Here is a 27,203-nt window from a genome sequence, read left to right as displayed (position 1 = left end):
GAAGCATAATGTGTAACTACAATTAATTAAACTAGTGATGATGTTTTAGAAACTGCATTCCACAGTTTATCCTTTCCCAACCATGTATCAGATTTTGGTAAAATAAGTTATCCTCTTGTTCACCAATATTTTGACTCTGGTATAGTGTCTATTTGAGCTGTTCTTTGGATTCACTTTCTGTGACACTTGCTTTCTGTGACACTTGCTTTCCTAAAATTATGTAGGATAGTCTCCAGAATTAATGTGGGTTTTAAGTTGGGATGGAGTCAGGGAAATACCAAAATACCTAGAAATAGAACATATTAGAGGAAAGGGGGGAGTTAGACCAATAGAGAGAAATAGTGATGTAACTTACACAAAACCATTGTGAGTACATCATAAAAACATTTTTAGAGCAATCTATGTTTTAGTTAATAGGGTGTTTTCTGTGAACTGGTGTTGCTAGGGAAATGGCAGGTACTTGAGACTCCTGTCATGGAATATTCTGCTTTGAAAGACTCAAAATTGGTTTCTCATAATTGTTATACCTTTTTGAAACATCAAGTTTTGTACATTAATCACATTCATACTTTTAAATTTTTGCTTTTATTAACAAAAATATAACCTGTGAATTCATTGAGATGCAAATTTTTAATATGAGCCAAGCATCTGACAAATTCTATGGTGATAATAATAAATAGGTGGCATTAATGTAAAAGCTAAACCTTTCACTGAGGTTACCTGTGCTGTCTCTGCAGATAGCAACAGGTGTGACAAGCAGCCAGCCTATAAAACTGGTCCAGGTACCGCAGACCACCACCTATATTCCAACTACTCAACCCACAATTGTAAGTACTGTTTTTGGCATTGAAACAGCTCATTATCTATTTTGGGGAGTGGGGTTGTCTCCTGTGTTATCAGGATATGAATTCACTGGTCTCAGCTTTCAGTTTGTAGTGCAAAACACCTTATTTTGCCATATAGCATTTCATCTTCCCATCCCATATATTTTCATCAGAGAACTAAACAAGGTTTAAAAGATTAGCTGGTAGTTACACTAAGGGCCCATTCCTATACTACTTCCCAGCTGCGATACAGCCCTGAGGTAAGGGAGCAAAACTTCTCTTACATTGAGGAGGCCTCTGACTGTCCCCCCACAACAAGATGCAGCACATGCCCTGTTGGTACAGCTGCATCAGTGCTGGAAAGTTGGATGTGATTGGGCCCTAAGGCTGCAGTCCTGTACACACTTAGGTAGGTGGAAGCTCTATTGAATTCAGTAACTCATGTTTCTGAGCAGACGTGCATAATGTTACATTTTTAGTTTTCATTGGGATCTTTGCTGCTGAGATGGGAACTGTTGGTCTTGGTTAGGGATTAGGTTTCTATTCCATATCCATTTAATCCCTTAAGCATTTTAATTTCCTTTTGTGCAGTTGCCATATGTTAGGCAGACATGAACTCCATTTAGCTGTTCAGTATGTCCTTAGTCTCCAAAATTCAGCTTCTGTGCTCAGCAGAGAAATTGAACTAGAGTTCTTGTCAAGATGGAATTTTGAATTTACTGGGAAGCAATAATAATAATAATACATTCATGAAAGGTACTGTTTAATTTTTGTCTGATACCTCAGTCAGTTGTGTCCTTTTTGAGGATAGCAAGGACAAGTGTCCTGTTCCAATATGAATTTGTCCTTCCTTCTCTCTGATGTGAGGGACTTGCCACAATTAGATGGTGTGTGTGGGATGGCATTCACTTGTAACAAAATACCTTTTTTCTTCAGTGAGATCAGGTTGGTGGGTTTTAGTTTGCGTTACCAAGATGGTGTAGTGGTTTGGGAGTTAGACCTGGAAGAACCAGGTCTTTGCTCAGCCATGAAGCAATGTAATCTCTCAGCCTCACCCATCTTGCAGGGTTGTTGTGAGCTCCTTGGAGGAAGGGTGGTATAAAAATGTGGAAGATAAATATAAATTGCTCACCATGTTTCAGGAGTGGCAAAGAAGTTGCTACAAAGTCCGGTTAACTAGGATTCTATTTTGGCTTTCACTTTTTGCTTATACTTTGACTGATTCATTTACTTGAGATTTACAGAACTTCATTGACTTCCTGATATAGTATGCCATGTTTACTTCTGGTGTGTGCTTGTGACCCAATTTAGATAATGAGTGTTAATCAGCATGAGTGTTAGTAGGTGAAAGTAGGAGTGTGACCTTGAATAATTTTTGTCCGGTTCCCATAGTTAGATTATACACTGTTTTGTCCATACCAGTGGTGGACTTCCCCAGCCCCACGTCTGGGGCAAAGGTCTACAGTGGTGCCCCCTGTGAGATACATCTCCCTGTGTGAATCTGCTGCTCCCCATTCACCACAACGTTATGGAACTTCGTGTGACTTTAGGATGTACCAGGGAAGCCTCCTGTGGTTTCCCCAAAGTCTGAAACTGTTAGAGATAGCAGAAGCGCAATCCTGCAGCTGCAGCATGTGGTGCTCAGAGTACAGGGGAGAATGCCAAAAAAAGGAGGCAAGACTCAGGGAAGTACCAGCACCAGAGTCTATTTACAGGCAGTATTTACAAGTAGAAGGCAGTTTCAGAAATTGGCAATCAGAGGCAGTCCAGCAAACAGTCCAAGTAGTCAGCAAATCAGGTGTCAGTCCAGCAGCGATTCATGCAGCAACTCACTCCTACAACCCACAAGTGTGGAGTGTGCTTGTTGGATGTTTATACTCCTGTCAGCCAATGGGAAACATCATGACCTCATCGCTGAGGAATGTCATTGCATCCACCTGGGCAGGGATTGCATCAGCTTTTCCCATTGCTCCTTGTTCTGTGAAATGACTCGGCACTTTGCCCTTATTGGCCCTTGCCCCATTGCTTGACAGGTATGCTTACATTTAGCACAAACATCTGCTGTCTGGTAGGCCTGCCTTATCCAGCCACCAAATTGCCTTACTGTATGGGGCATATACTGTAACAGAAACTGCTTCGTACCACTTTGGAAGCCTCAGAGAGGCTTCTGTGTGGTCCTAAAAGTACATGGGGGGTCCACGCCTGGGGCATTTGCCCCTTTTAGTTAATGGCAGGTCTGCTACTGGTTCATACCAAATGCATCAGTACATTTATTCTCATACTGTGATCATAGTGATTTAAATCTGATGTTAATCTTTTTCCATGGCATGATGTCTGCACCCATCAATTCTCTCATGTTGTGGGTGCTAAGTGCAACATTAATTACTCTTAGACCTTAATTACTCTTAGATTGGCAGTGTGGAATTCATTTTTGAGTTTAGGTAACCTTAAAACAATAAAAGAGTTTAGTCATGTCTGTAGACTTTGCAAGTTTTATGAAAGAAACCATAGCAAAGTGATTCGTAGTGCAGCACACAGTTTGCATATTGAAAGCTTGTGCATTTGTTTAAAGCAGCAGTTCTCAAACTTTTTGGTTTAGGGAGCCCTTTACTGACCCAAACAGTGTCTTGGGGACCCCCACCAGTGCATTCATGGAGTCTTGGAGAGCCCCACAGCGCTGAGTCTTGTGCAGAGTGCTGCAGCTTGGAGTAAGTGGTGGCCACTTATGGTGTATATGTGGAGCCCCTGAAGGGGTCTTAGGGAAACCAGGGCTCTTAGGAGCACACTTTGAAAAACAGGGGTTTAAATAATCTCAGGTAGCAGAGCTGGGAAAGACTCTACTATGTTGCTTTTGACAGAACAGCCAGTGCTAGGCTAGATTGAGTAATGATCTGACTCAGTAAGATAGTGCTGTATGTCTTCAATACTGTCTGTTACCTGTATCTATATACTTGATGCATGAAATGTGCATTCTGCATGCATAAAATATACAGGTTGAGTCTCTGTATCCACTAGGGTTCCATTCCCAGCACCCACCCACGTGGGTACCAAAAATTAAAGGAAACCCATTAAAAAAAACTGTCCCTTTGCCAAAACTGGTTGATTTAAAAACAACCTTGCTGACCTTTGTAATGCAAGATGGAGACAACAGGCAGACAATCATCAATTATTCTCTCTACAGAGCAGGGATGCCCAGACCCCAGCCCTGGGGCCACTTGCGGCCCTCAAGGACTCCCAGTCTGGCTCACAGGGAGCCCCCCCGACTCCAATGAGCCTCTGGCTCTCCCGAGACTTGCTGGAGCCTGTGCTGGCCCAGCGCAACTGCTCTCAGTGTGACGGCCAACTGTTCGACCCCTTGCGTGAGCTGTGGGACAAGGGCACCCTCCACTGCTTGCTGTTTGTGATGCAGCAGTGGCAGAAAAGGAAAGGCTGGCCTTGCCTTGTGCAAGGCCATTTATAGGCCTTGAGCTATTGCAAGACCTTCATTCATTCATTCAGGCTCCATCTATAATATAGTTATTTATGTAAGTTTATTCAAATTAGAAATGTAAATTGATTATTTTTTTCCCCGGCCCTGGACACAGTGTCAGAAAGATGATGTGGCCCTCCTTCCAAAAAGTTTGGACACCCCTGCTCTAGATGCTTAGAAAGACTTTACTCCAAGGCAGTGACTGTCCCGTCCAATTATTCCAACTGCATTCTAATGCCCACTTCTTTGGCTAATTAACACATCCTTATTTCTAGAAACAACAGCTGTGGTGTACAAAGGAATGAACACAGAACTCCTTATCTATAGCAATTAACCAAATTTATTGCTATAAACACAGACACTCCCTGCAATTCCTCTTGTCCAGAGGCTTCCCCCTCCCCAAAACTCCACTTAACTTAGTGGGTAAAGGTCTGAAGCCTTGTCTCCAAGTCCAGTGTCCAAAGCACAGTCCAGTCTTCCCAGTCCAATCTGCTGCAGCAGAGTCCATATGTATCCTCTCCAGCAGAGTCCTGTAGGTCTGGGTTGGGGTCCTGTAGGTCTGGGGCTTTGCTCCATCTGAAGCTGCCTTTTATCCTTGGATATCCTATTATCCAAAATGCAGCTCAGCTGTAAGCTACCTTGTTAGTCCATGACCATTCAAAGTCCCATCAAGATCAAATGAAGCTCAGGTGTCCATCAGAGTCTCCACTGGCCTTGATTGATTACAGCTGTGGAGCTAGCCCTGCCCTTCCCAGAGCTGTCAGACAGCTGTCAAAACATGGGAATTGCTGTCAACACCACTTCATCCACCTGATGATCTTCTGATCTTTCATTACAATGACTCCTCCCTTCACTGGGAGCTCACCGCAGGGAAAGAATGCAGAGGAGGTGATAATCACTTGCATTCTTTCACATGCTTAGGAGAAAGGAAGCTTACTTGCCTGGGAGTGAAGCTGTTCTGAATGCCTGGAGAGAGAATGATTGATGGATTCTGTCAGCACTAATTCTCTTCTGCACTAATGAGGCTATTGTTAAACATCTTTCTTCCTTATTTTTTCCTTATTAAAGGCCTTTCTCATCACATTAAGAAAAAAACGCAGGTGAAAAATCATGGATAATTAGGTTATATCTGTATAGTCATGGCTGCTGCAGGAAACCTCCAGTCCTATCAAGCCTAATTTATGGATATGCCATGGAACATGCCCCTCAAAGTTATTCATTTGTTGTTTTGTGTGAGTCCACTTTCCCTGTTCTGGAGCACTGGCTACTCTAGAATTTATTGCAAATTCAGAGCCCAATCCTGAGCTCTGCTACTGCCAGTGCTGCTGCTCAGCTCCTGCTCTGGGTGTTGTAAACATGCCATAAAGCTTGTTTACAGCACCCGTGTAATAGGGAGCGCTGGCATTGCACAAGCACCAGTAGGCGCTGCGCCTCAGTGTGGCAGTGAGTGTTTTCAGGTGGGAGAAGAGGCAGGGAATGGGCAGAATGTGGTGGAGGGAGGGAAGGATTGGGCCTGTGAAGTGGCCTCTGCCGCTGAATTCTAACCACTCTCCCTAGCCATGCGGCCCGACACAGGCCTCCTTGATTCTGTGTCTGTTCAGACACAGGTGCAGAGCCGAGGAGACCCATTGTCTCCGGATCCTGTCTGCTTGGGGGAAGGGAGCAAGTGTTCCTTTCCCCCAAGGGGCCCCCGGCAGTAGCTGAAGAGCCCGCTGGAGCCACGGGCACTGCCCTGTTCAGGATTGGATGGCCAGTGTGTCACTATAGACGCTTGGGTATAAGTCGATCTCACAGACAAGTCAAGGGCAGGTTTTCAGCCAAAATCATGAAATTTTCTATGACTGTTAGATAAGTTAAACTTAGGGGGGTGTCTGACTATAATTTTGTCTGATTTTATGAGACCAGATCCTGAAATATAACCTGCCTGTAATTGTTACTTAAGAGCTGTACAGTCTTTAATTTATTAAACATTGAGTAAAAGATCACAAGATACATTTTTATTCATTAACTTTTAAAATTCTGACCCTCAAAAACCTTTTGTAAACATCATCAGAGTAAGTGCACTGTAAACAACATACCACTAGAACCATTAATCAAATCCTTCTTTAAGGTGCCTGGTGTGTTAAGCCAGAGGCTCAACATACGAGGGTCGCCCGGAAAGTAATGCACCACATTTTTTTTCTTCAACAATTATTTATTGAACACAATGAAACTTACACACAAGAAAGAATGATGTTTCTTCTATACTCCCTATTTTTCCACGTAATCTCCGTCCAGTTCTATGGCCTTCCTCCAGTGAGACACAAGGACATGTATGCCCTGTCGGTACCACTCCTTGTTCTGGTCACAAAGCCATTTCTGCACTGTGCGAATCACCTCTTCGTCATCCTCAAAATGTCTTCCGCGAATGGCATCCTTTAATGGCCCAGACAAGTGGAAGTCTGAGGGAGCTAGGTCAGGGCTGTAGGGTGGATGGGGTAACACAGTCCAACCCTGTTTAATGATGTGTTCCGAAGTCCTCAAACTTGTGTGAGGCCGAGCATTATCATGTTGAATCAAACATTCACCTGGGTTGTTATGGCGCCAAAGTCGCTGGAAGCGCTTCTTGAGTTTGGTTAATGTCTTCACATAAGCTTCAGAATTAATGGTGCTGCCTCTTGGCATCACATCAATGAGTATGACGCCCTCACAGTCCCAAAACACAGTGATCATGACCTTACCGGCGGAAGCAGTTGCTTTGAATTTTTTCTTCTGTGGAGATTGAGGATGAGGCCATTCCATCGACTGTCGTTTTGTTTCAGGCTCAAAATGGTGAACCCAGGTTTCATCACCTGTCACAATCCTGGACAAGAACGCTTCCCCCTCATCTTCAAAACGTTTCAGCAACTCAGAAGAAATGTTTTTTCTGAGAGATTTGTGGTCCACCGTAAGACAGCGCGGAACCCATTGTGCACACACTTTTGAGTAATCAAGAGCACAGATGATTGCATCAACACTTCCTTTGCTGATTGACAGCTTCAGCGCCAACTGCCTAGTCGTTATGCGTCGGTCCTCGCAAATGAGCACATCAACAAGCTGCGTCTTGTCAGATGTGACAGCCGTGGATAGCCGCCCCGAACGCTGCAAATCTTGGAGCTCTGCCGAACTGCCTTCTAATGGCCTCACCCTCTGTGCCCAGCGACTAACCGTACTTCTGTCGACTGCAAATTCTCCATAAACTGTACACAAACGTTTGTGAATGTTCCCAACAGTTTCTTTTTCCGCAGTGAGAAATTCAATGACGACACGCTGCTTGTAACGTACATCACTTACAGACGCCATTTCGAAACACTGCTGCAGCTACACTATCTGTCTGAAGAAACCAAAAATTTGTGTGCGCACTCCTGAAAATTCAAATAATGTATATCTAAAGTTTCACATTTGTACCATTACTGTAGGCTGAGAAAAAAAATGTGGTGCATTACTTTCTGGGCGACTCTATAACACATAACTGGGAGTGTGCAATTCAGTTCTCAGCAGAGAGACAAGCAACAAGGATTGAGCATGACACATAGTTGTAACCTGATTTACTCAGAAGTAGATCCATGGGTTGCTTTCCATGGGTGTTATTCTTAAGTAATGCTGCACTTAATTGTAGCCTGGAACTTAGTTTCAAATGGAAATGTGGATTACATCCTTGTGTTTTAAAACCCAGACCTGTCAAACATTTTGCAAAATGGAACAAGGATACAGAAGGGTTGGGTATGATCCTGCCAAAGAGAATGAGGCTTACTTGATTTGAAGTGTTGATCCTTGTCTGGCTTTTTTCTAAGGAGGAAGGAGTGAAAGGGTTAAGTTTGCAGAGACTAATGCCCTTATTACCCTGGAGACTAACTGCCCTTATTTATCTCTGCATTGTCCTCTTACTGTCCTTACCCTCTGGGTTTCTCCTGGCTGCCTGAACAGCCCTGGCACCTGAATGACTGGTAGATAAGGCGAGGTGGTGATTTACACTTGAGATTTATTGGCAGAAATTTCTTGCCTTGTAGGCAAGTATCAACTGTATATTTGAGCATGATATGTAAAAATGTGATACTTTTAGACTTTTCTAGAAATCAGGGCGTCTCTGGTGACACAGGCAACAAATTTAATTTTATGGGTGGTGTTAGGATACCTTTCAAGATGGACACTGATTTTTGGGTGTTTTTTTTTTTTAAAGAACTAGGATAAGCCATTTCTGCCCAATGTTGCATATACGCAACAGGGACTAAATACACCTGTGCGACAGGCAGAAATGGGTTAATTCATGAAGGATAGAATTTTGAATGACTACTAGCCATGTTAGAATAAAACAGCACCTCCATGTTAGGAAGTAGGAACAAACAAGAGATAACCATCACTGTGATGCTCTGATTGTGATTTATGGTTGGATACTGTTAGAAATAGAGTGCAGACACATGACCAGTTGCCCGAATGATCAGTAAGGAGAATTTTACCACATGTTGATATAAACCATGTGGTGAAATTCTCATCTGTATGAACTTGTCATGATAGACAAGATAGGTTTTTGTGACCTTATGTTTTTGTGTCATGAATTACGAGATATTGTTTTATTTATTATTCTGTCCAAGAAAACACTATGGTGTCTGTGCACTATTCTTTAATGCCCAGATTTTATTCTTGGTATTCTTTATTTTGAAGGGCAAGTAAATAGTCTCAGGAATTCTAAAGCTATTGTTATAGCCAATGTGTGAAAACAGGTAGTAAATAAGCACTTCTGTGGTCTATTGTCTCCAACAAATGAATGTAATTTGATTATGAACCATTGACAAAGAGAATCCACCCATCTCCTTATCTCAGTCATTGCTGCCCAGTCTGAGGGCTCAGTGGTGAGCTGGGCCAGTGCTGGCGCTGACCTCCAGCACTGGCACTGGGTATTGCAAACGAGCTGTAAGGCATGCCCACAACACTCTGTGCCTAGGTAGCACTACCATTGAGCCCAGTGCTGACCAGATGCTACCTGGAGCTAGGTAAGAGCTCCAGGTGGTGGTGAGGGCTTCAGGGGCAGGGGGAAGGGTAAGGTGGGGGAGGAACTGGAGCGGGAGGAGGATCTGCACTGGGTCCTGAACTCTGTGTCGGGCCTTCCTGACCAACACAGAGTTTCTCAAGCTTGCAGCAGCAAAATAGCAAGCACAGAATTGAAGCCCCATTTCAGGGCTTTGGGCTTTCCCCAGAGGAAGGGGATGAAAATGCCACAGGATGCAGCAGTAGCTGCTTTGGCACTGTTGCACCCGGAGGTACTGCTGCCTTTAGGATTAGGCAGCCTGTCTAATGCATTATTTAAATAATGTTTTCTAATGCAATGTGCAATTCAGAAACATTAGACACTGTTCATGTCCCAAACTGTTAATGTGCATATATGTATGTGCACATGTATGTAGAAGATATTTTCCCATTGGATTTTCACTACTTTGTTATTATTGAATTTGAGTAATAGGAAAATCCATATTTGCAGTGCAGTCTCTGAAAACAACCTTTCCCTTCAGATGAGTTTGGATTATCCTTTCCCTTACTATTATAATGCACTTACGATTATAATGGAGTATTGTTATGTTGTGTTCACTTCTAAGAATTTGTCCTGTGCTGCTATGGTCAGAGCTTCTTGTGATCGTCAGTCCTACATTTCCTGTGTGTCTGTGATCTCTGGCATAATACATGTTTTCTATTTTGGTTTTAACCCACAGACCATTCCTGTAGTCGTAAGTCCTACAGCTGGGACTGTGGCAATGAGAACTGGTGTTCAGTATGTGCAGACCACCATGCCTGTTCAAGTACGGAGAGTCTAACTGCTAACAAAGGAGCCCAGGCAGCTGTTGGAATAAGTAATAATCTCTGTAATAGAAATGTGAAAAGAAATCCCCACGGCTCTTTGGATTAACCTCAAAGGTTGAGACTTTTAGCTTTGTACATTTTACAAAGCATTTAACTACACTACATTATTGTAAAGCATTAGCACTGGCTTTAAAAAGCTTGAGGACTGATAAGATCCATGGTAAACCTATGCTTCTGTTGTAAATGATGTACAATTTGTGGATGATGTTAGAGTACCATCTCCCTTTTATATTTGTATTGACTTCAACATATGAGGAGCGTTGGAAGTTGGTGAAAGAAAGGTTAAGTCAAACTTTTCACAAAACCCACCAGGAATAATGGTCTTCTGAGAACTGCAGTTGCACATGAATCATTCTTACTCTTTAGGATTTCTGAAAAAGAAGACTGTGAACCACTGAACTTGCCTTTGGATCTGGAAACAATGCTTGCACTTCCATTTGTGCAACTCATACTGGAACTGGCCATTTTAAATTTGTTAAATTAGGAATTTCCAGTCTTTGGTTTTCCAGTACATTAAAGGGTATATTTTGTGTTGTGTATTTAAAATGAGGTTGTTTACAAAAAAGGTTTTAAATTTTTTTCAGCCTAAGAAAAGGAAAGTAGGAAGCTAGTACCAAGAAGTTGGAAATATATCTGATCCATAATTCCAGAAAGTAGAATAAGTGGGTGGGGTGGGCAGGCAGCTATGCTTCCTAGTTGGTTATGTTTTGGGTTTTTTTTTGTTTTTTAATTAAAGAAAACCTGTCCAAAGGACCTTGAAATGCTTTTCAAAGGGAACAAGAGCTAGAGATGGAGGACTCTTTACCATGAAACATGGGCAAAGGACATTAATGCTGGACTAGAGCATGTATTATGGAATTTTTATGTTTTTATGTAAGCATGAAACAGTACAGTATGAGAGAGAAAGTAACCCATGAAAACGCTGTCTGTTACACTTATACTGTAGTACCATTTTATATGTCGTGTAAACAAAAGCATTGAACAAAGCAAAGGTGATGTATGTATATGAGAAAATTAATTGTATGATACCATTCCAGTACATTTTGTTGTACATTTTAGTCATATTGATTTTTTCCCATTGTTTATAAAGGATGCAGTTTGTACAGTCTCCAGCTAGTACACACATTAGAGAAAAGAATTACTAGAAGGAAAAAAAAATCAAGAGCAGAATATTTGTGAATTGCAGTTGTGTCAAAGATAGCCTAGCTGGCCTTATTTGTGAAGCATAATTGCTTTTAGCATATGGAAGTATTTTTTCACATTTTCTTTGTATAAAATTTGTATTAAACTAAATATCTTTTTTGATTATTGTGTTTCTTTGTGACTAAAACAGGTGACACAAGATATGCTTTGGGATTTCCCAGTTTTTTCAGGGCTCTTAAGTTTCTTTTTTTATTAAACTGTTTTAGAAAAAATGGTTCATGTTGGATTTCCATTTTCCTTCTGAAAGCAGGCTGTATTCATGTGTACCGTTAAAAAAAATTATCATTCAGCTCCAGTTGTATTCCCATGACAGTCTCAGCATCAACTAATTCACAATTTGCCATGCTTATAATTTACATTATTCCTGTTTCATGTAGTCTCAATGTAAATGGCAACTTGATGGCTTACTGCCATTCCATGTCAATATGGGGGTGCTGAATTTTGAAGCATTTTTTGGAAGGGCATTAACTTTTTGTTAATGTGTCTGTATGGTGAAATGACATCACAGAAGAGATTTACTGTTTTATTTTAAAATGTATCAAATGCCTTTCCAAATAATTACTGATTTGCTCATTGCTAAAACAATAGCTTGGCTCTTAGAAATTGCCAGAGTTTTGTAAGGCAATGGGGCTTTTTGGTTTCGCCTCACTCCTGTGAAAAGCAAGTCCCCAACCCTCAGTAATTTGGGGTGGGGGACTGGAGCTGCAGGGTGGCTGGGTACAAATGGGCAGGAATCAAAAACTCTTGGGGCTGTTAGATCCAAGAAATTAATTTTATAACTCAGTAACGCCAACAAAATATGGAATATAAAATGGTATAATTAAAAGGTGAGCCAGTAATGGGACATTGTAAACCAAATGCCAAAGTTTCTGGGTAAAAATAGCCTCCAGAAATTCCCTTTAGGATCCAGAGCTGCAGTATCACATTGGAAGTAGCCTGTTCTGGCTCCCCACAAGCATAGTCTCATAAACAAACCACACCCAGAGCAACACGCCATTACCTGCAGTTTCTGCATGGCTAAAGGTGCTTCTTTGAGCATGTATTCAAGGCCTAAATAGTGTAAAGAAGCGGTACCTTGGGCAAGAGGAACTTCTTGAAATTGTTGGAAACTTTCACACCTCTCTGAGCACCATTGCTGTTGGCCTGTCCATGTCTTTAATTTGCTTATGCCGTCAATATATGGAAGTGGTGGTTAGTGCGAATGTTTTTTAACATATGGTAAGTCACAAAGTTTGTTGGATGGTGTCTGCAAAATTACCTGCAAACATATGTTGACCTGAGATGGACGTGGCTGAACATGCTAGAGACACAGATGTGAAACACGATATATTTTAGGGGGAGCACTTGATAATTTTCTCTTCTTTGAAATAAACTAGGTTTATCTGGACAATTGATGAATATGTTGCTCATCCCCATTTTAGTCTGCCTATAATGCAGTCTGTACCACACATGTGCACAACTTATAGGAGGTGGGAGCTCCATTTTTTTCTTCCCCCTTTAAAAACGTGAGCTAGATGTATGCCCAGACCAATAAGGGAGAAGGCACAGTGTGAAGTGTTCAGTGAATTGAAATTTCAACAAAAGCAAAAAAGATTCACAAAATGATGTGATGCTGTGACAGGAAAGTGTTTGCTTTGTTGATGTTTGCTGCTTTGGGACAAGTGTTTTTAACCAATTTTAACTCAGTAATATGGGGTAAGTGGGTGATGGCTGCAGCTCTTTTGTATGGAGTGAAGGAGGTAAGCCAGATCTCCAGTCACAACCATTTGCATGGAACTGGAGAACAAGGCATGGCCTGCACATTGCACTGAATGAGGTAGGATAGACTGTTATAAACTCAGATGAAGGGGGGATTTTTTTTTTCCGCAGGACTCCCACTCCTTCAAAGAAACTCCCTTGAAATAAAATAAAAACCAAAAAACCCAAACCCATACATCAGAAGTTTCAACTCAACTTGTGCTAGTTTTTTTTGTTTGTGTTTACTTGCATGGAGATTTTAATCTAGGGCAAGGGTTCCTGTCTCCAAAGCTCTTTACACTCCTAAAAGTCACAGGGAGGTCTGCCTGCACATGCATAGAGTTTTGGGGGTCTCGGAGAGCCCCAGGGCTCCTGGAAACAAACTTTTTAAAAATGCTGATCATTCAGATACATCACTTCTGATCTGAAGTGATACAGTCCATTTATGTCAGAATTCACCTCATTCATGTCTCTGTGTGCATGCGCCCAATACAGGTGAATATTTCCTTAGAACTGTACTATAATGAGAGAGCACCATCAAGCTGCCTTTAGCCAAGAAACTGTAGGAGGAGAAAGAAATATTGTTTAAGAGCAGTTATAATTCTGCTTATGTTAGCAGATCCTTCCTACAAAGACTAGGCTGGCTCTATTTGAATGTATAAACACAGTGGCCAGAGGGCCAGTTTACACCCTTACCTCAGTAGGGCTGAGAACCTTGATGTGAGTCCCTGTGAGCTGCAGCAAGTGCCTTGCACAACCTCAGGAAATGGGAACATCCAGCAGAGAAAGCTTCCTGGCCAGGTACAATCAAGAAGTCCCAGAAGCTATTGAGAAGCTTTGTGCAGTACCTTCACCCAGTGTCTCTCCAGTGATCTATCTGTTGTGTATGCTAATATGTCAATTTCCTTGGTCATTCATCTTGACTGTCCTGCACATCCCTGCTGTGACCTATACCTTTTTGGCTGGCCATCCTTGATGCCAGAGTGTTTGTGCCTGGCTACTCATTTGCTGTGCCCCAAAGCCACCCCATTCAGTGCTTGTAATCCTTTAGTGTAACTCATGTGAACATTTGCTGTGTCTTTCTTTGAGTGTCCACTTGGCCTAAAGTCAGTTATTCCTTAAGTCTACCTTTGTCTTGGTTTGCCAATCCTTCCTGTGATCTTGGCTTAATCAGCTTCAAGGTCCTGAAATCTTCTACCTGGAATTCCCAGCCTGATTTTCTCAGTCAACTTAGCAGACTAGTCAAGGTATACTTTGTTCTCAGGTGGAATGTCCATGGCAGGGTCAGTCCTTGACATCTGGGAAGCTCCTCCCTCAGGCAGGCAGGTCAGGTTACAAAATCTTCCTAAAGGGAAAGGCTCCCTCCATTCGCCAGACTGACCTTGCCTCTAGGCATGGTAGGTTGGGTTTTTTCTTGGACAGCTTTCCTGACCTTCAAATCTGTTTTTTTCCTTGGGTTTTAGCCCCTTATTTTACTTTTAAACAAGCTGTGAGGAAAAGGACTGCAGCCATCCTGCCTGACTGCCATCCTTGTTGGGGCAGAAAATGGGGTTGCTTCTCACCCCTCTTAACAGCATAGGAGCCTGACTGCAGGGCACTTCTTGGCCATGCTCTCCTGACTGCCGTCCTTGTTAGGGGCAGAAAATGGGGTTGCTTCTCGCTCCCCTTAAGCAGCCAGACAATTATAGGGCTCATGCTAAGAACATAAGAACATAACAGCCCTGCTGGATCAGGTCATAGGCCCATCTAGTCCAGCTTCCTGTATCTCACAACAGCCCACCGAATGCCCCAGGGAACACACCAGATAACAAGAGACCTGCATCCTGGTGCCCTCCCTTGCATTGGCATTCTGACATAGCCCATTTCTAAAGTCAGGAGGTTGCACATACGCATCATGGCTTGTAACCCATAATGGATTTTCCTCCAGAAACTTGTCCAGTCCCCTTTTAAAGGCATCTAGGCCATATGCCGTCACCACATCCTGCGGCAAGGAGTTGCACAGATTAACTACACACTGAGTGAAGAAATATTTTCTTTTGTCTGTCCTAACTCCCCCAGCACTCAAAAACTACCACAGCAAAACTGCACCACACCAGTAGGCTGCTTTTTTCAGGATTTGGTGTGAAAAAACAGCCTACTTGCTGTGGTGCAGGGTGGGGCTTTGGGTTCATATTTGTGTGTGGGCAGGGTTAGTGTGATGTGAACCCGAAACAGAACTGGCTGTCAACTGCAAGAGTCTATGCTTTTCCAAACCAACACTTTATCTGGCTTAAGTTGCGCTGCCTTGTGAGTGCTGTGAATGTGCCGTAAAGCGCTCACACCACCTTGGGAGTTAACTAGGCCAGCGCAAGGGCCTGTGCCAACATCACTGTTCTGGATCCAGGCCCCAATTGGGTAGGTTCATGCTGGCCAAGGCAGGGCAACATGGGGGGTTGGAGATGGTGGTGGGCAAGTGGAATGGAGGTGCTTTTCAGTGGGGGAAGGTGTGCAAGTGACTTAGTCTGGATTCTAGCCCACCCCCAACCAGTCAGTCATTACAGCAGGTTGCTTGGATGTGCACCAGCAATTTCACTGGCACAGCTCCGAGTAGCCCTTAGGGGTGGCTAGTGTGCAACATGCGGTAAGGAGATGAATAGCCCCTTACTCTGAGTTGCACCATAGCTATTTCCTAACCTACACTGGATACAGCATAGGCCAGTCAGCCTGCCTGTTAAAGCGCAAGTTAGGATTGGGCTGCCCGGCTTTAATGTCACAGACTCTTGCCTTTCGTGGCCTTTTGTTATCTATTTTGTTATCATATAATTTAGTGGGTTCTACTCCCCAAAAGCTTACTCCATGGTGAATGTGTTAGTTTTTAAGGTGCAACACAATTCTGTGCTCCCCCTCTCTCGCTGTGTATGTGTGTGTTTGCAACAGTTGGATCTGGATGCACCTCTGGATATTATTATCCCAGAAGGTAATATTGGGCTTCATCCAATGCTAGGCATGTTAGTGAGAGTTTGCTGCCATCAAGTGGTTGTATCTGGGAACTGAAGATTAACATGGAAAGCTGGGACTATATGGTGTGCATGAACCTGTATAGGTAAGATGAATGTGCAGATGTCATCTTTGTGGTGTAAGCAATCCAGATGACTTTCCCAAGAATGCACTTATGCTCACACTTTCTATACTTTGCATGATCTTCTAACAATATTTCATAACTGGGAAAACTGTTCCCATATTTCATATTTCATAACTGTTATTCTCAGCTGCCAGCCCAGATTGCATGAAGACTACTGTGATTAGCTTTTTGAGTGCTCTGTGAGTAGAAAGCCTACTGTATAGTGTCTATAATGCAGTCCACTCCCCCTACCCCCATCCCTAATTGAGAGGAAAAGAGTGAAAACGTCTGCTTTCATTTTTGACTTAATCACAGTTTCCTACTACATCTGAACTCAGAGAATACTCCATTACCCTGAGGTGATCTCCATCAGCCTCCCAGCCTGGCTGTACTAGAGCAGGTTAGGATTGCACCCTAAGTCATTAGAATCCTAGCACGTGTATAGTGCTTTCTGAGTGTGTGAAGTGCCTCACATGTATCGTTTTATGTAGATATTACAACAACCTTGTCAGGTAAGTATTGTCCTCATATTGCGGGGCTGGGGGGGCTGAAACTGAGAGGGAGTAACTTGCCTAAGCTACCCATTGAGTTCATGGCACAGACAAGATTAAAACTGGGGAAGTTCTGATTTGTAGGTCAGTTCCTTAACTACCATACTGCACTAGCTCTCAAATAGCATTTGCAGTGCAATGGGGGGGGGGGGTTACACAAGCTTACTTAGGGCAGGAGAAGGGCCAGTCCATGGGCACTCACAAGGCATGTACAACCTTTTGTGTGGGGGTGTTTGGAATGTATAATTCAAATTGGCTTTCTATTAAAATAAATTAGGGGCAATCTGCAGTTTGAAATCTTGGGTTGTTAACTGATCACAGAACACAAACCACTATTCCTGAGTTCATGCGTAATAAGAACTACAGTTTAGTCACAACTTAAAGCAGAAGCATACACTCTCATCCTGTAAATAAGGGCAGGGGAGGAGGAATGCGCCAACCCAACGTGCATTTCAGCTTGTTTACAAATCTTGACCAGACCAGAGAGTGACTTCACATTTGAAAGGACTTAACTCTGATAGGATCATGTCCATTGTTTCCAATACCATTTCCTGTGGCACCAGTGCTTTTCTCTACAAAGGTTAATTTTTCCTAACCAAGGCAAACATGCAAATAGGGAATATCTAGTGAAGGAGCCATACTGTCTTTGTCCAAAGGAAAGCACTAGGACAGTCGTATATGATGCTCCATTAGAGCAGGAGAGGAAACAGCTTGCCAGACCTCCCCCTTCGAAGCTGCTTGTCTCTCATCGTGACAAGCCACATCTTGTCAAAAGCAATTTATTTCTTTTTAATTACAGCTTTTCTGCTGCAGTCCCTTTGGCACCTGCACTGAGCTAGGAAATGGAGGATGAGGCTGCAGCCACGCCCCTACCATCCATCAACACTTGCTGTCTCTCTAGCACACAAACCATGGAACAAATGAATGATTCCTTTGGGGACAAAAGCCCAAACAAGCAAGCCTGAACTAGTTCATGGGATTTTCCCCATGCAGGACGGTTTGAGGGGGGGAAAGCCTACATCAGCATCACTTAGCAAAATCTTGAGAACATTGTTGTTCTAAAGACAAGGTCCCCACAGTTCAACTGAGTTAAGCCCATTGATTTCAATGTTTATGTTGGATTGCAGCCAAAATTTGCAGGATCCCAAACAGTGACATAAGCAACTTGCTGTGAGCCGGTGTTTTTGCTAATAGGCCTACATCATAAGTTTTCCTCTGCTTGCCTTACATCACTGTGAAGTGTGTGTGTGTGTGTGTGTGTGTGTGTGTGTGTGTGTGTGTTTTGAAGGGAGATTTTTTTTTTCAATCTTGGGTGATTCAAAGACTAATGCAGTAGATTTGAGAAGGGATTTGCTACAGCCCATAGCAGCTGCTTACTGCTCCCAACTCTTTGTCCTTCTCTCTGAAGAAAAACAAACAAATGATGCCTGAATAGTTGGTACAGTGTCTGCCACTACATCCTTGCTGTTTGCTTTTTTGCCTGATGCTGGTATTTCACACTGCTGCCTGGAGCAGACCCCTAGACTCACACAGCTCATGCATGCGTGCACACCACATGCCAGAGACTAGAATTTATTTTTAAAAACCAGTACCATCTGCACTATTTGACTAGGCACCATTACACAGGATGCTGCCTTACACTGAGTCACATCACTGCTCCATCTAGCTCAGCATTGTCAACAATGATTGGCTGTGACTCTCCAGGGTTTCTGATAGGATTTTCACTGCCCTGCCTTGGACATGCTGAGAATTGAAACTCTCTATTTGCAAAGCGGATTCTCCACCACTGAGCTATAGTCCCTCCCATATAACATTAATACATCCTCTCATGACACACTGTTCTTTTCAGAACTGAGGTCTTGCAGTTTCTCAAATAATGGTCCATCTGTTCTAATTCAGATCCCTGCCAAAGCTGGAGGCTGTAGAAGTGTTAGCTTGATGGAGGTGTATTCTATTGGTATTCTTTCCTTCCTGCTTTTGTACTGTAGTGGAAGAAACAACGGTTCTTAAATTCCTAGGAGGATGATAATGGCACTATGAGAACAATAATTTGCTACTGTGGTAGGAGCAGGAAAGAAGAGCAAGATGAATGAGCCCAAATAAAATGGCACCAAGCAGAATCAAAAACCACAAGTGGCTAACTATCTTGGAAAGGCCTCTGAGTCTGAGATCACAGTTCCATGATTTTAAAAGTTTTGTTGTTGCATGATGACAAAGATGGTAGCAGCTGCTGCATCTGGACACCAGAGTGAATCTTCCCAGCAAAGGTTGTCCTCCAATTGATTTCACAGACATAGACAGTGCAAAACTCAAGTATTTATGGATGTAAACAATGACTGCAATCTCCCACTCGAGGAAACTGAATATGAAGTCACCCAAATCCAAATAATTGAATTGCACTGGGTCCAGCTTGAAAAGCCTTTAATTTGAATCTTTAATCTGAGTAGCACTTTTTGTTTCAGTTCTCCTGTACACCTGCCAGCTGAGATTTCCATTCAAGTCCCAAGTGGGAGCCTGATGATGATCTCCCACACAAAATAATATTTTGACTTCTATTCCAGGAGCCAAGACAGGCTTGGCCCCAATCCAGGAAGAGTACAAATCCTATGAAAACAAAGCAGGGCTTGACTAGCAAAATTCCACGTTAACATTCCCAATAGTAGCGTTCATGCATTTCCCTGCTTGAGTCTCAGAACAGGGGTCGGGGTTGAATAATTGAATCCAGCAACATGGAAACACATTGAGTGCACTTCTACGGCTTTGTTACAACCATAACTGGGGGTGTTAAGATGTTTGAACGATTGCTTGTTTAACCTGGTAATAAAAAACAAAACTCGTCATGGTCTGGTGTCCAAGTGCCATTATTGTTCTCTGAAGGGATGATGAGCCACGGCTGTAGAAATAGTGGATGCTTAGATTGGCCACTACAAAGAGTTGTTGCTGGAAGTTGACAACGTTCAACATCTTTGAGGTCTGGAATTCTGCTTACTGTCTCTTCTGCCATTTCTGTGTGGGAAAAGCTGTTATGTGAATTTGAAAGAGGAAATTGTCATCTTTCGCTCTCCACGACAGAACTGTACTAAACTTTTTTAAAGTGGTCATGCTGAGATATAAAACCTGATACAACAGGATAGCCATAAACCAGGGGAAGTCTGAATTTTAAGAAGGCAAAGTTTCATACACACCCCCCAAGCAGGAAACTGTGTTAAAAATTGCTCTTAACCCATTTTTGCCCAGCCCACAGGTGTGTACACATTTGGTCCCTGTTGCGTATATGCAACGTTTGACAGAAATGGCTTAGGGCCCAATCCTATCCAACTTTCCAGCCACAATGCAGCCCCGTGGTCAGGGAAGAAATGTTCCCATACCTTGAGGAGGCCTCTGTGACTGCCCCACCACCATAGGATGCAGTGCATGCCCCGTTGGCACAGCTGCACCAGCACTGGAAAATTGAATAGGACTGGGTCCTTAATATTCTCTGACAAAGAGGACCTAGCTCGGAATATTGGTATTTGGTACCTTTATTCAAATAATATCTTTATGCCAATAAAGGTCTTACTGAACAAATAATATTAATAGTGATGTTTGACAAGACAGCTACCTTTCTAGAGCCAATGGAAAACGCACAAACCCATTTGCTGAACTTTTATAATTGTTCTTGTTCTTAAACTTGAAGAATGAGACCCATATTGGCAACAAGGGTGCCAGTGGCAAAGGACGACAGGGCTTCTCTACTTGTAAGGGTAAGGCACAGCTGCCTAGGTAAAGACAGACATTGTAGCAGGTGCAGCTTATCTCATCCTTAAAGTGCTTAAAGGCAGGGGAACACTGCCCTGCTCTGCTTCTGGACCACCTTGGACTGTGGTAGTTAAAATATTGGCCAGCCATGATATTCCAAGGGATTATGCTTCAAAAGGAAGAAATATCCCTTGAAAACAAGGGTGTTTTTCCCCTAGACATGGCTTGGCTAGAACTGTGTCCATTAGCAACAATTCCATCAGGTTGCATCAGGAGTGAGAAAGTGGTGCCTGGTTGGAACCTAGTACCATCTCATGCGGTTGTCACAGTACCCAAGTTTGCTTGTTTGCCTCTTCCCTTCCAGGCCTTTCCCTGTCTGTTTTGTATCTATTAATGCAGTGTTTCTCAAACTGTAAGTCAGGACCCACTAAGTGGGTCACGAGACAATTTCAGGTAGAGCCCCATTCATTTCAATATTTTTAATATATTAGACTTGATGCTACCATGGTATGTGATTGTGTTTGGGGAAATGTTACATTCCTGTAATTTTAACAAGCTACTATGGATATTCTTTTAACAATGATAGCAAATGGAACTTAATCCTGGGTAAGTGTAGGTAGGACCGCAGCCTAGGATTGTTAAAAATTCCCTTGTTTAATTATGTCACTTCCAATCATGACATCACTTCCAGTGGGTTCCGACAAGATTCTCATTCTAAAAAGTGGGTCCCGATGCTAAATGTTTAAGAACCACTGTATTAATGTGTAAGCCATTACTTTAAATTTGGCAGGAAAGCAGTACACTAATGTAGTTAAATAAGTAATGGTTTCAAGCTAACCTTCATTCAGGATGTATATCTATCAATAGATTTACCTATGAATAGATTGTATTGTGGCTGGCAGACCTGAGGGAGTTTAGATTCCTTTTACTAAATCTGTTCTGGACTTTTTTTCTTCTCTTGCAGGACGCCAACATCTCCCCTTTTTCTAAGATGACAGCTGGCCCACTTAGGGCCCAGTCCTATCCAACTTTCCAGCACCAGTGCAGCCGCAATGGAGCCCTAGGGAACAAATGTTCCCATACCTTGAGGAGGCCTCTGTGACCACTTCCACATCACAGGACACAGTGCACAGCCCATTGGCACAGTTACAGCGGCACTAGAAAATTGGATAGGATTGGGCCTCCAATCATAACCAACAGAAAGATCATAGGACAGGCAATAAGTCAATGGTAGACTATATGCTTGACTGGTATAAACAACTGCTAATATTTCACATTGAAGTGAAGGAGGTTTTAATAATTACAGCAAGGCTCTTTGGCTGAAACAGATTAACCAGCTATCTCTAGAGCAATCTCATACACTCAGTTTTTTCTTCCCACATCCTTGATCATTAGCTTTCTAGTGACGTCTCCTCTGCCATCTCACATGGGTTACAGCTGATGCTGTGTTTCAGGCTCTGGAGAAGTCTGATGTTATCCCATGAACGTGTTTAGCACATGCAGGAACTTTTCCTCTCAAAGGTTTTGTGTGTGCATAGAAACTGGTCTCTCAAATAATAGACACTCCATACTTGTAAATTATCCAGTGATAGCCTACAACAGGAGAATGGGGATGAATGCTAAACTTTAAAAAAAAAATTTTTTTGACTGGGGTGGACGGAATGTGACCGATACAGCCAAAAATTCAGCTGCTGGGGAGGCACATACTAACTCACCACATGCCTCTGGACTCTTGTGTACGTTCATGAAGAATTTCCTAATCCCTACACAATAAGCTATGCAATTGGACAGAATGTGGCAGGCTAATACAGTAACCTCAAGATTTGAAGCAAAATCTAACAACTTCTTGATTGGCAAGTGCTAAAAGATCCAGCTTTGCTGTCCATCAGTGGTTGGCTTCCAGCCGGCCTAGCATCCCCTGTGATTTGCTGTCTTAATTCAATTTGTTCATCTCTTGGAAACCTGACAGCATGTTTTTTGTGTAGTTTTCCTTCTTTCTTCCTTTGGTTTCCTGTTCTGGCCTTGAAGCCAAATTTATTTCTGTTTCTAACAATAATTCAGCAGCCAAGTCTCAAGCCAGAAGAGTGAGTTCAGTTCCACTCTTCTCTCACTCACCCTTGGGTCTAGTAATTATTGTTTTGAGAGTCCAAGGGCAACCACATCCATTGGAGTGCATGGGATGCTGTCCTGAATGCGTCAAGACTCCCTTTCTAAAAGAAAATAAATGCCAGGGATAAATCCTGCAAAAAAACCGGTCACTTCCTGCATCATTCTTGTACATAAAACATGTATACATATAGCTAGTACTGCCTTTGCGTACCTTGGCTCAACGACCTCTGACACTCTTTCTCTCGATACCGAGCTAAACAAACGCATCAGTAAAGCAGCTACCAAATTTTCCAGACTCACAAAGAGAGTCTGGTCCAACAAGAAGCTAACAGAACATACCAACATCCAGGTCTACAGAGCTTGCGTCCTGAGTACACTTCTGTACTGCAGCAAGTCATGGACTCTTTGCTTTCCACATGCGCTGCCTCCGACGCATCCTCAGCATCACCTGGCAGGACACGGTCCTGGAACGAGCTGGAATCCCTAGCATGTATGCACTGCTGAAACAGAGATGCCTGCGTTGGCTCGGTCATGTCATGAGAATGGATGATGGCTGGATCTCCTCTATGGAGAACTTGTGCAGGGAAAGCGCCTTACAGGTAGACCACAGTTGCGTTACAAGGATATCTGCAAGAGGGATCTGAAGGCCTTAGGAATAGACCTCAACAGGTGGGAAACCCTGGCCTCTGAGCAGCCCACTTGGAGGCAGGCTGTGCAGCATGGCTTCTTCCAGTTTGAAGAGACACTTGGCCAGCAGACTGAGGCAAAGAAGAAAGGTCCATAGCCAGGGAGACAGACCAGGGACAGGCTGCACTTGCTCCCAGTGTGGAAGGGACTGTCACTCCCGAATCAGCCTTTTCAGCCACACTAGACACTGTTCCAGAACCACCATTCAGTCCACAGTCTTTCAAGACTGAAGGTTGCCAACTAGTACTGCCTCATAGACATAGTTTATCCCCCTTCTTCCCCTGCTACCTCATGTCAATGTGGTAGAAATATCTGGGGTGAAAGGGTAGGGCAAGAGGAATTCAGAAATGATATTATTCTATAATATCTATGTTTGCTTGGTTTAAATTCTTAGAAAGTTTCTATATCTCTGAAGGATGCATAGAATGGAAACAGCTGCTTAACTTTTCCCATTAATTTAGTATTATTATGGAAAAACACCAGCCTTGGAATTCTCCTCTCTACAGACCTATTCAAGGTCATGCAGCCTTCTCAAGAACTGCATCTATCAGCTCCAAAGCTTCTGGCTTGAAGCACTGTGCTGGTGTTTTAGCAGACAACAGCAGACATCATTGGATGTATTTGAGCAAAACTTTGCAAGGTTTTTTAGACTTACTCCAGTTTTTAAGACACCAACAGTGCAACTCTAAACATGTCTACTCATAAGTAAGTCCCACTGAGTTCAATAAGTCTTAATCCCCAGAAAGTGCGCATAGGATTGTAGCCCAAGTTTCAGGAAAGTATGTGCAGGATTGCAACCCAAGAAGCTTAATCCATGGCTAAAAGTAATCATTTTAGCCTTAAAATTGTAAACATAGTTTTATTGCCATTCACTCATCACAAGGTAACCCTCCCAACTATGCGAAAACAAGATGGCAGCCAAGTAGACATGTGTGCAGCTCACATGCCACAGTTTTTAAAAACTAGTTATCGTTTGTACACCAACAGTCCCAAATGTGCTCATTTCAAATGGACATGATAATGATTGTTCCCCAGAGTTTCCCTTGGAGAAAAGAGCTATTAAATTAGAATGGGCTGAGTTCATCAAACCCAAAAGATACAAACACAGGTACTGAGCTTAATATCAGAGTAATAGGATTAGTTCATAAATTAAAAAAATACCAAAAAATCATCTATTTCAATCTTTTTCTTTTCTTTTCCTCAGAAACTCCTCTGAACTGACAAACTGACCAGCAAATATGCCTAGAAATGCCATGTCATCCCACCCCATTTCCATTTATTAAAGCAAGAAAAAAAAACCCCCACTAACGAATTTAACTAGGATTGGTCTTCTGCACGCCTGGAAGTCATTTACAAGGCAAAAGTTCCACTGTCATTCTACGCATCCAGTTGTTCGGTAATTTAAAGGTTTCTCCTCCATCCAAAGAGAAAGTAACTTGGTATGCTGTGTTCCTGGTGCAGATTCTTTTAAAAGCTTTCATACAAAAGAGCTCCACCTCAAGAAAGGCAAATGCAGGGATAGCATAAAATGCCAATAAAATAGGTTGCGTCTTCAGAAGCGATGCAAAGCTCACCACAGAGACATCGGGGTCTGCTACAAGTATTCCAGTTCTAGTGCATGTCGCAGAGCCTCAAGATCAGCATGACAGGAGATCCTCCAGAAAGGCATGTTGTGCTAGAATGATAACATGATATATATATATATATATACATTGTTAAAGTTCAGAAGACTTATCCTAAATAATTTGTCAAATGCTGGGAATGTACACATCTGACTACCAGCCTGAGACATTCTTATGAAATGGGAAAAAATTTACTGAGAAATGCAAATTGCAGTGGGGGGGGGGATGGGTGGAGAAAGTCATCACCTATCTAAGCTATATATGAGAGCCCGTGAGTTGTTTTCCCAATTCAAATGCTATTACCCCTTGCCCTCATGCAAGTGATGCCAACAACTCTTTCCTGTTGTGGAGGTTCAGTGGGAGCTGGGAGATGCTTTTTCTCCCTTCCATGTAATAGCAGAGCTCAGGATTATCCACTGAGGTTGATTGGCAGTAGATTCAGACTAGACAAAGAAAAGTACTTACTCACACAATGCATAACAAATCTATGGAATTCACTGCCACAAGACATGGTCATGGCTAATATCTTAGATGGCTTTAAAAGAGGACTAGATAGCTTTATGGACAATCAAGCTATCAATGGCTGTGATGGAATGCCAGATTTAAAGTCAGATTCAGAGATATTTCATTGAAAATCAGTTGCTGAGAATCAATAGCAGGAAAAAACCCATCACCTTTATGCCCTATCTGTGAGCTATACCAGAGACATCTGGTTGATCAGTGTGGGAAACACGTTGATGCACTAGATGGCCTTTGGTCTGATCCAGCAGTTGTATTAAGTTCTTGTGGTCACATTCAAAAGGGAAAAAATCTCTGCTGCATGCAAGACGGCTGGCCCAAGACCTTTTGGCATTGAAAGTAGAAAACCCAAAGGTCAAACCTCTGCCCACTCACCCCAAAAACAAACAGGGAATACAGGAAACTGCCTTATACAGTTAGAACTCTGGTCCACCTAGTTCAATACTACCAACACTGACTGGTAGTGGCTCTCTAAAAATTCTAATAAGAATTTTTCTCTGCCCTATCTATACGCGTTATGGGTTGAACCTGGGACTTTCCGCATGCAAAGCATGAGTTCTACTACTGAGTTATTAGGGCAAAGTGGTTAAGGAGCTTCAGATACTGTGATATAATCTACAGTGGTGCCTCGCATAACGAATGCCCCGCGCAGCGAAAAACTCGCATAACGAAAGAGTTTTTCGATTGAGTTTGGTAACTCGCATAACGAAAATTTCTGGCCTTGCTTCGCATAACGAAAAATTTTTTAGGTCCGTGCTTCGCATAACGAAAACTTTTTAGGTCCGTGCTTCGCATAACGAATTTTTTAAAAATTAAAAATTTCGTGTATGCTTCAAATTTTAGAAATCCTCTGTGCAGTATGTATGCCTTTAAAGAGCACATAATAAACACTTTGTAAACCAAATTTGACTTCGTTTTGACCTTTTTTGCCCATAGGAACGCATTAATTAGATTTCAATGCATTCCTATGGGAAAACGTGATTTGCGCAACGAAAATTTCGCATAACAAAAGGATTCGCGGAACGGATTAATTTCGTTATGCGAGGCACCACTGTATTTGACATATTTCAAACAGGTTGAGCTGGGATTCATACTTGAAAAGTAGAATGGCATAGGGAATGGGTCTACCAGCTTTCATATTGATACCTCAAACCTCAAGGCAGCTTATCCATTGCATTGCATTTGATATCTTTCAGTTTTTGGTGGACACTATCCAATGTAATTTGTAAAAAGGGATGCACCTTTTACCAAGTTTACAATGCTACTGTGACATCACATGCTTGGAATGCACAAACTGACACTGTGCTAAAATACAACCTAGACTACTTCAATGCATTTATTAACTAGGAGAAGTAATCTACTCCTACATCCATGGACAAAGAGGTAATTCATCTAAGATCACAGGACTTTAATGGCTGAGATGAGATTTAACACCAGTTCTATCAGGTATAAAACTGGCCCTCATATGCATAACTATCACAAATTCTTTCCCCCTTAATCCTAGATCCCACAACCAGTAATATATGAGGGGAAAAGAACAAAAAATGGAGAAACAGTCTGATTTTATGCTTGCTCAGAAGTAAAATCCATGCAGTTAAATGGTGCTTATTCTCAGGAGTTTATGGGATTGAAGTCCAAGCAGTGCAGTGGACAACAGAGTGCTGAACTTGAACCAAGGAGATGTGGGTTAAAATCCCTGCTCAGGTATGAAGATTTCTGAGTAATTCTTGGGGAAGCTATTGCTAGTCAGCTGAACCAACCTCACAGGGCTGC

General features: G+C 42.5%; 2 protein-coding genes across 6 annotated transcripts in view; one reads left to right on the top strand and one right to left on the bottom strand.

Moving 5' to 3' along the window:
* The window catches only part of ZMYND8 (zinc finger MYND-type containing 8), a 128,401-nt gene extending 116,866 nt beyond the window's left edge, over positions 1 to 11,535 (top strand). For 3 of the 5 annotated variants that reach the window (XM_066626507.1, XM_066626508.1, XM_066626505.1), the window contains 2 exons: positions 738 to 827; positions 7,095 to 7,354. In XM_066626507.1, the coding sequence (XP_066482604.1) occupies positions 738 to 827; positions 7,095 to 7,202 (198 nt within the window). In that variant the 3' untranslated portion in view covers positions 7,203 to 7,354. Of the gene's footprint in view, positions 1 to 737; positions 828 to 7,094; positions 7,355 to 10,016 lie in introns of those variants that run through there. The other 2 variants (XM_066626506.1, XM_066626509.1) reach the window with 2 other exon arrangements.
* A 13,348-nt stretch (positions 11,536 to 24,883) lies between these two features.
* The window catches only part of EYA2 (EYA transcriptional coactivator and phosphatase 2), a 92,968-nt gene continuing 90,648 nt past the window's right edge, over positions 24,884 to 27,203 (bottom strand). The window contains exon 15 of the mRNA XM_066626510.1: positions 24,884 to 24,964. Within this exon, the coding sequence (XP_066482607.1) occupies positions 24,884 to 24,964 (81 nt within the window). The remainder of the gene's footprint in view (positions 24,965 to 27,203) is intronic.

Source organism: Tiliqua scincoides, chromosome 4, assembly GCF_035046505.1.
Source record: "Tiliqua scincoides isolate rTilSci1 chromosome 4, rTilSci1.hap2, whole genome shotgun sequence".
In the NCBI taxonomy this organism is placed as follows: Eukaryota; Metazoa; Chordata; class Lepidosauria; order Squamata; family Scincidae; genus Tiliqua; species Tiliqua scincoides.
The sequence above is the reverse complement of the archived record's forward strand: the minus strand, read 5'-3'. Positions and strand labels throughout refer to the sequence as shown.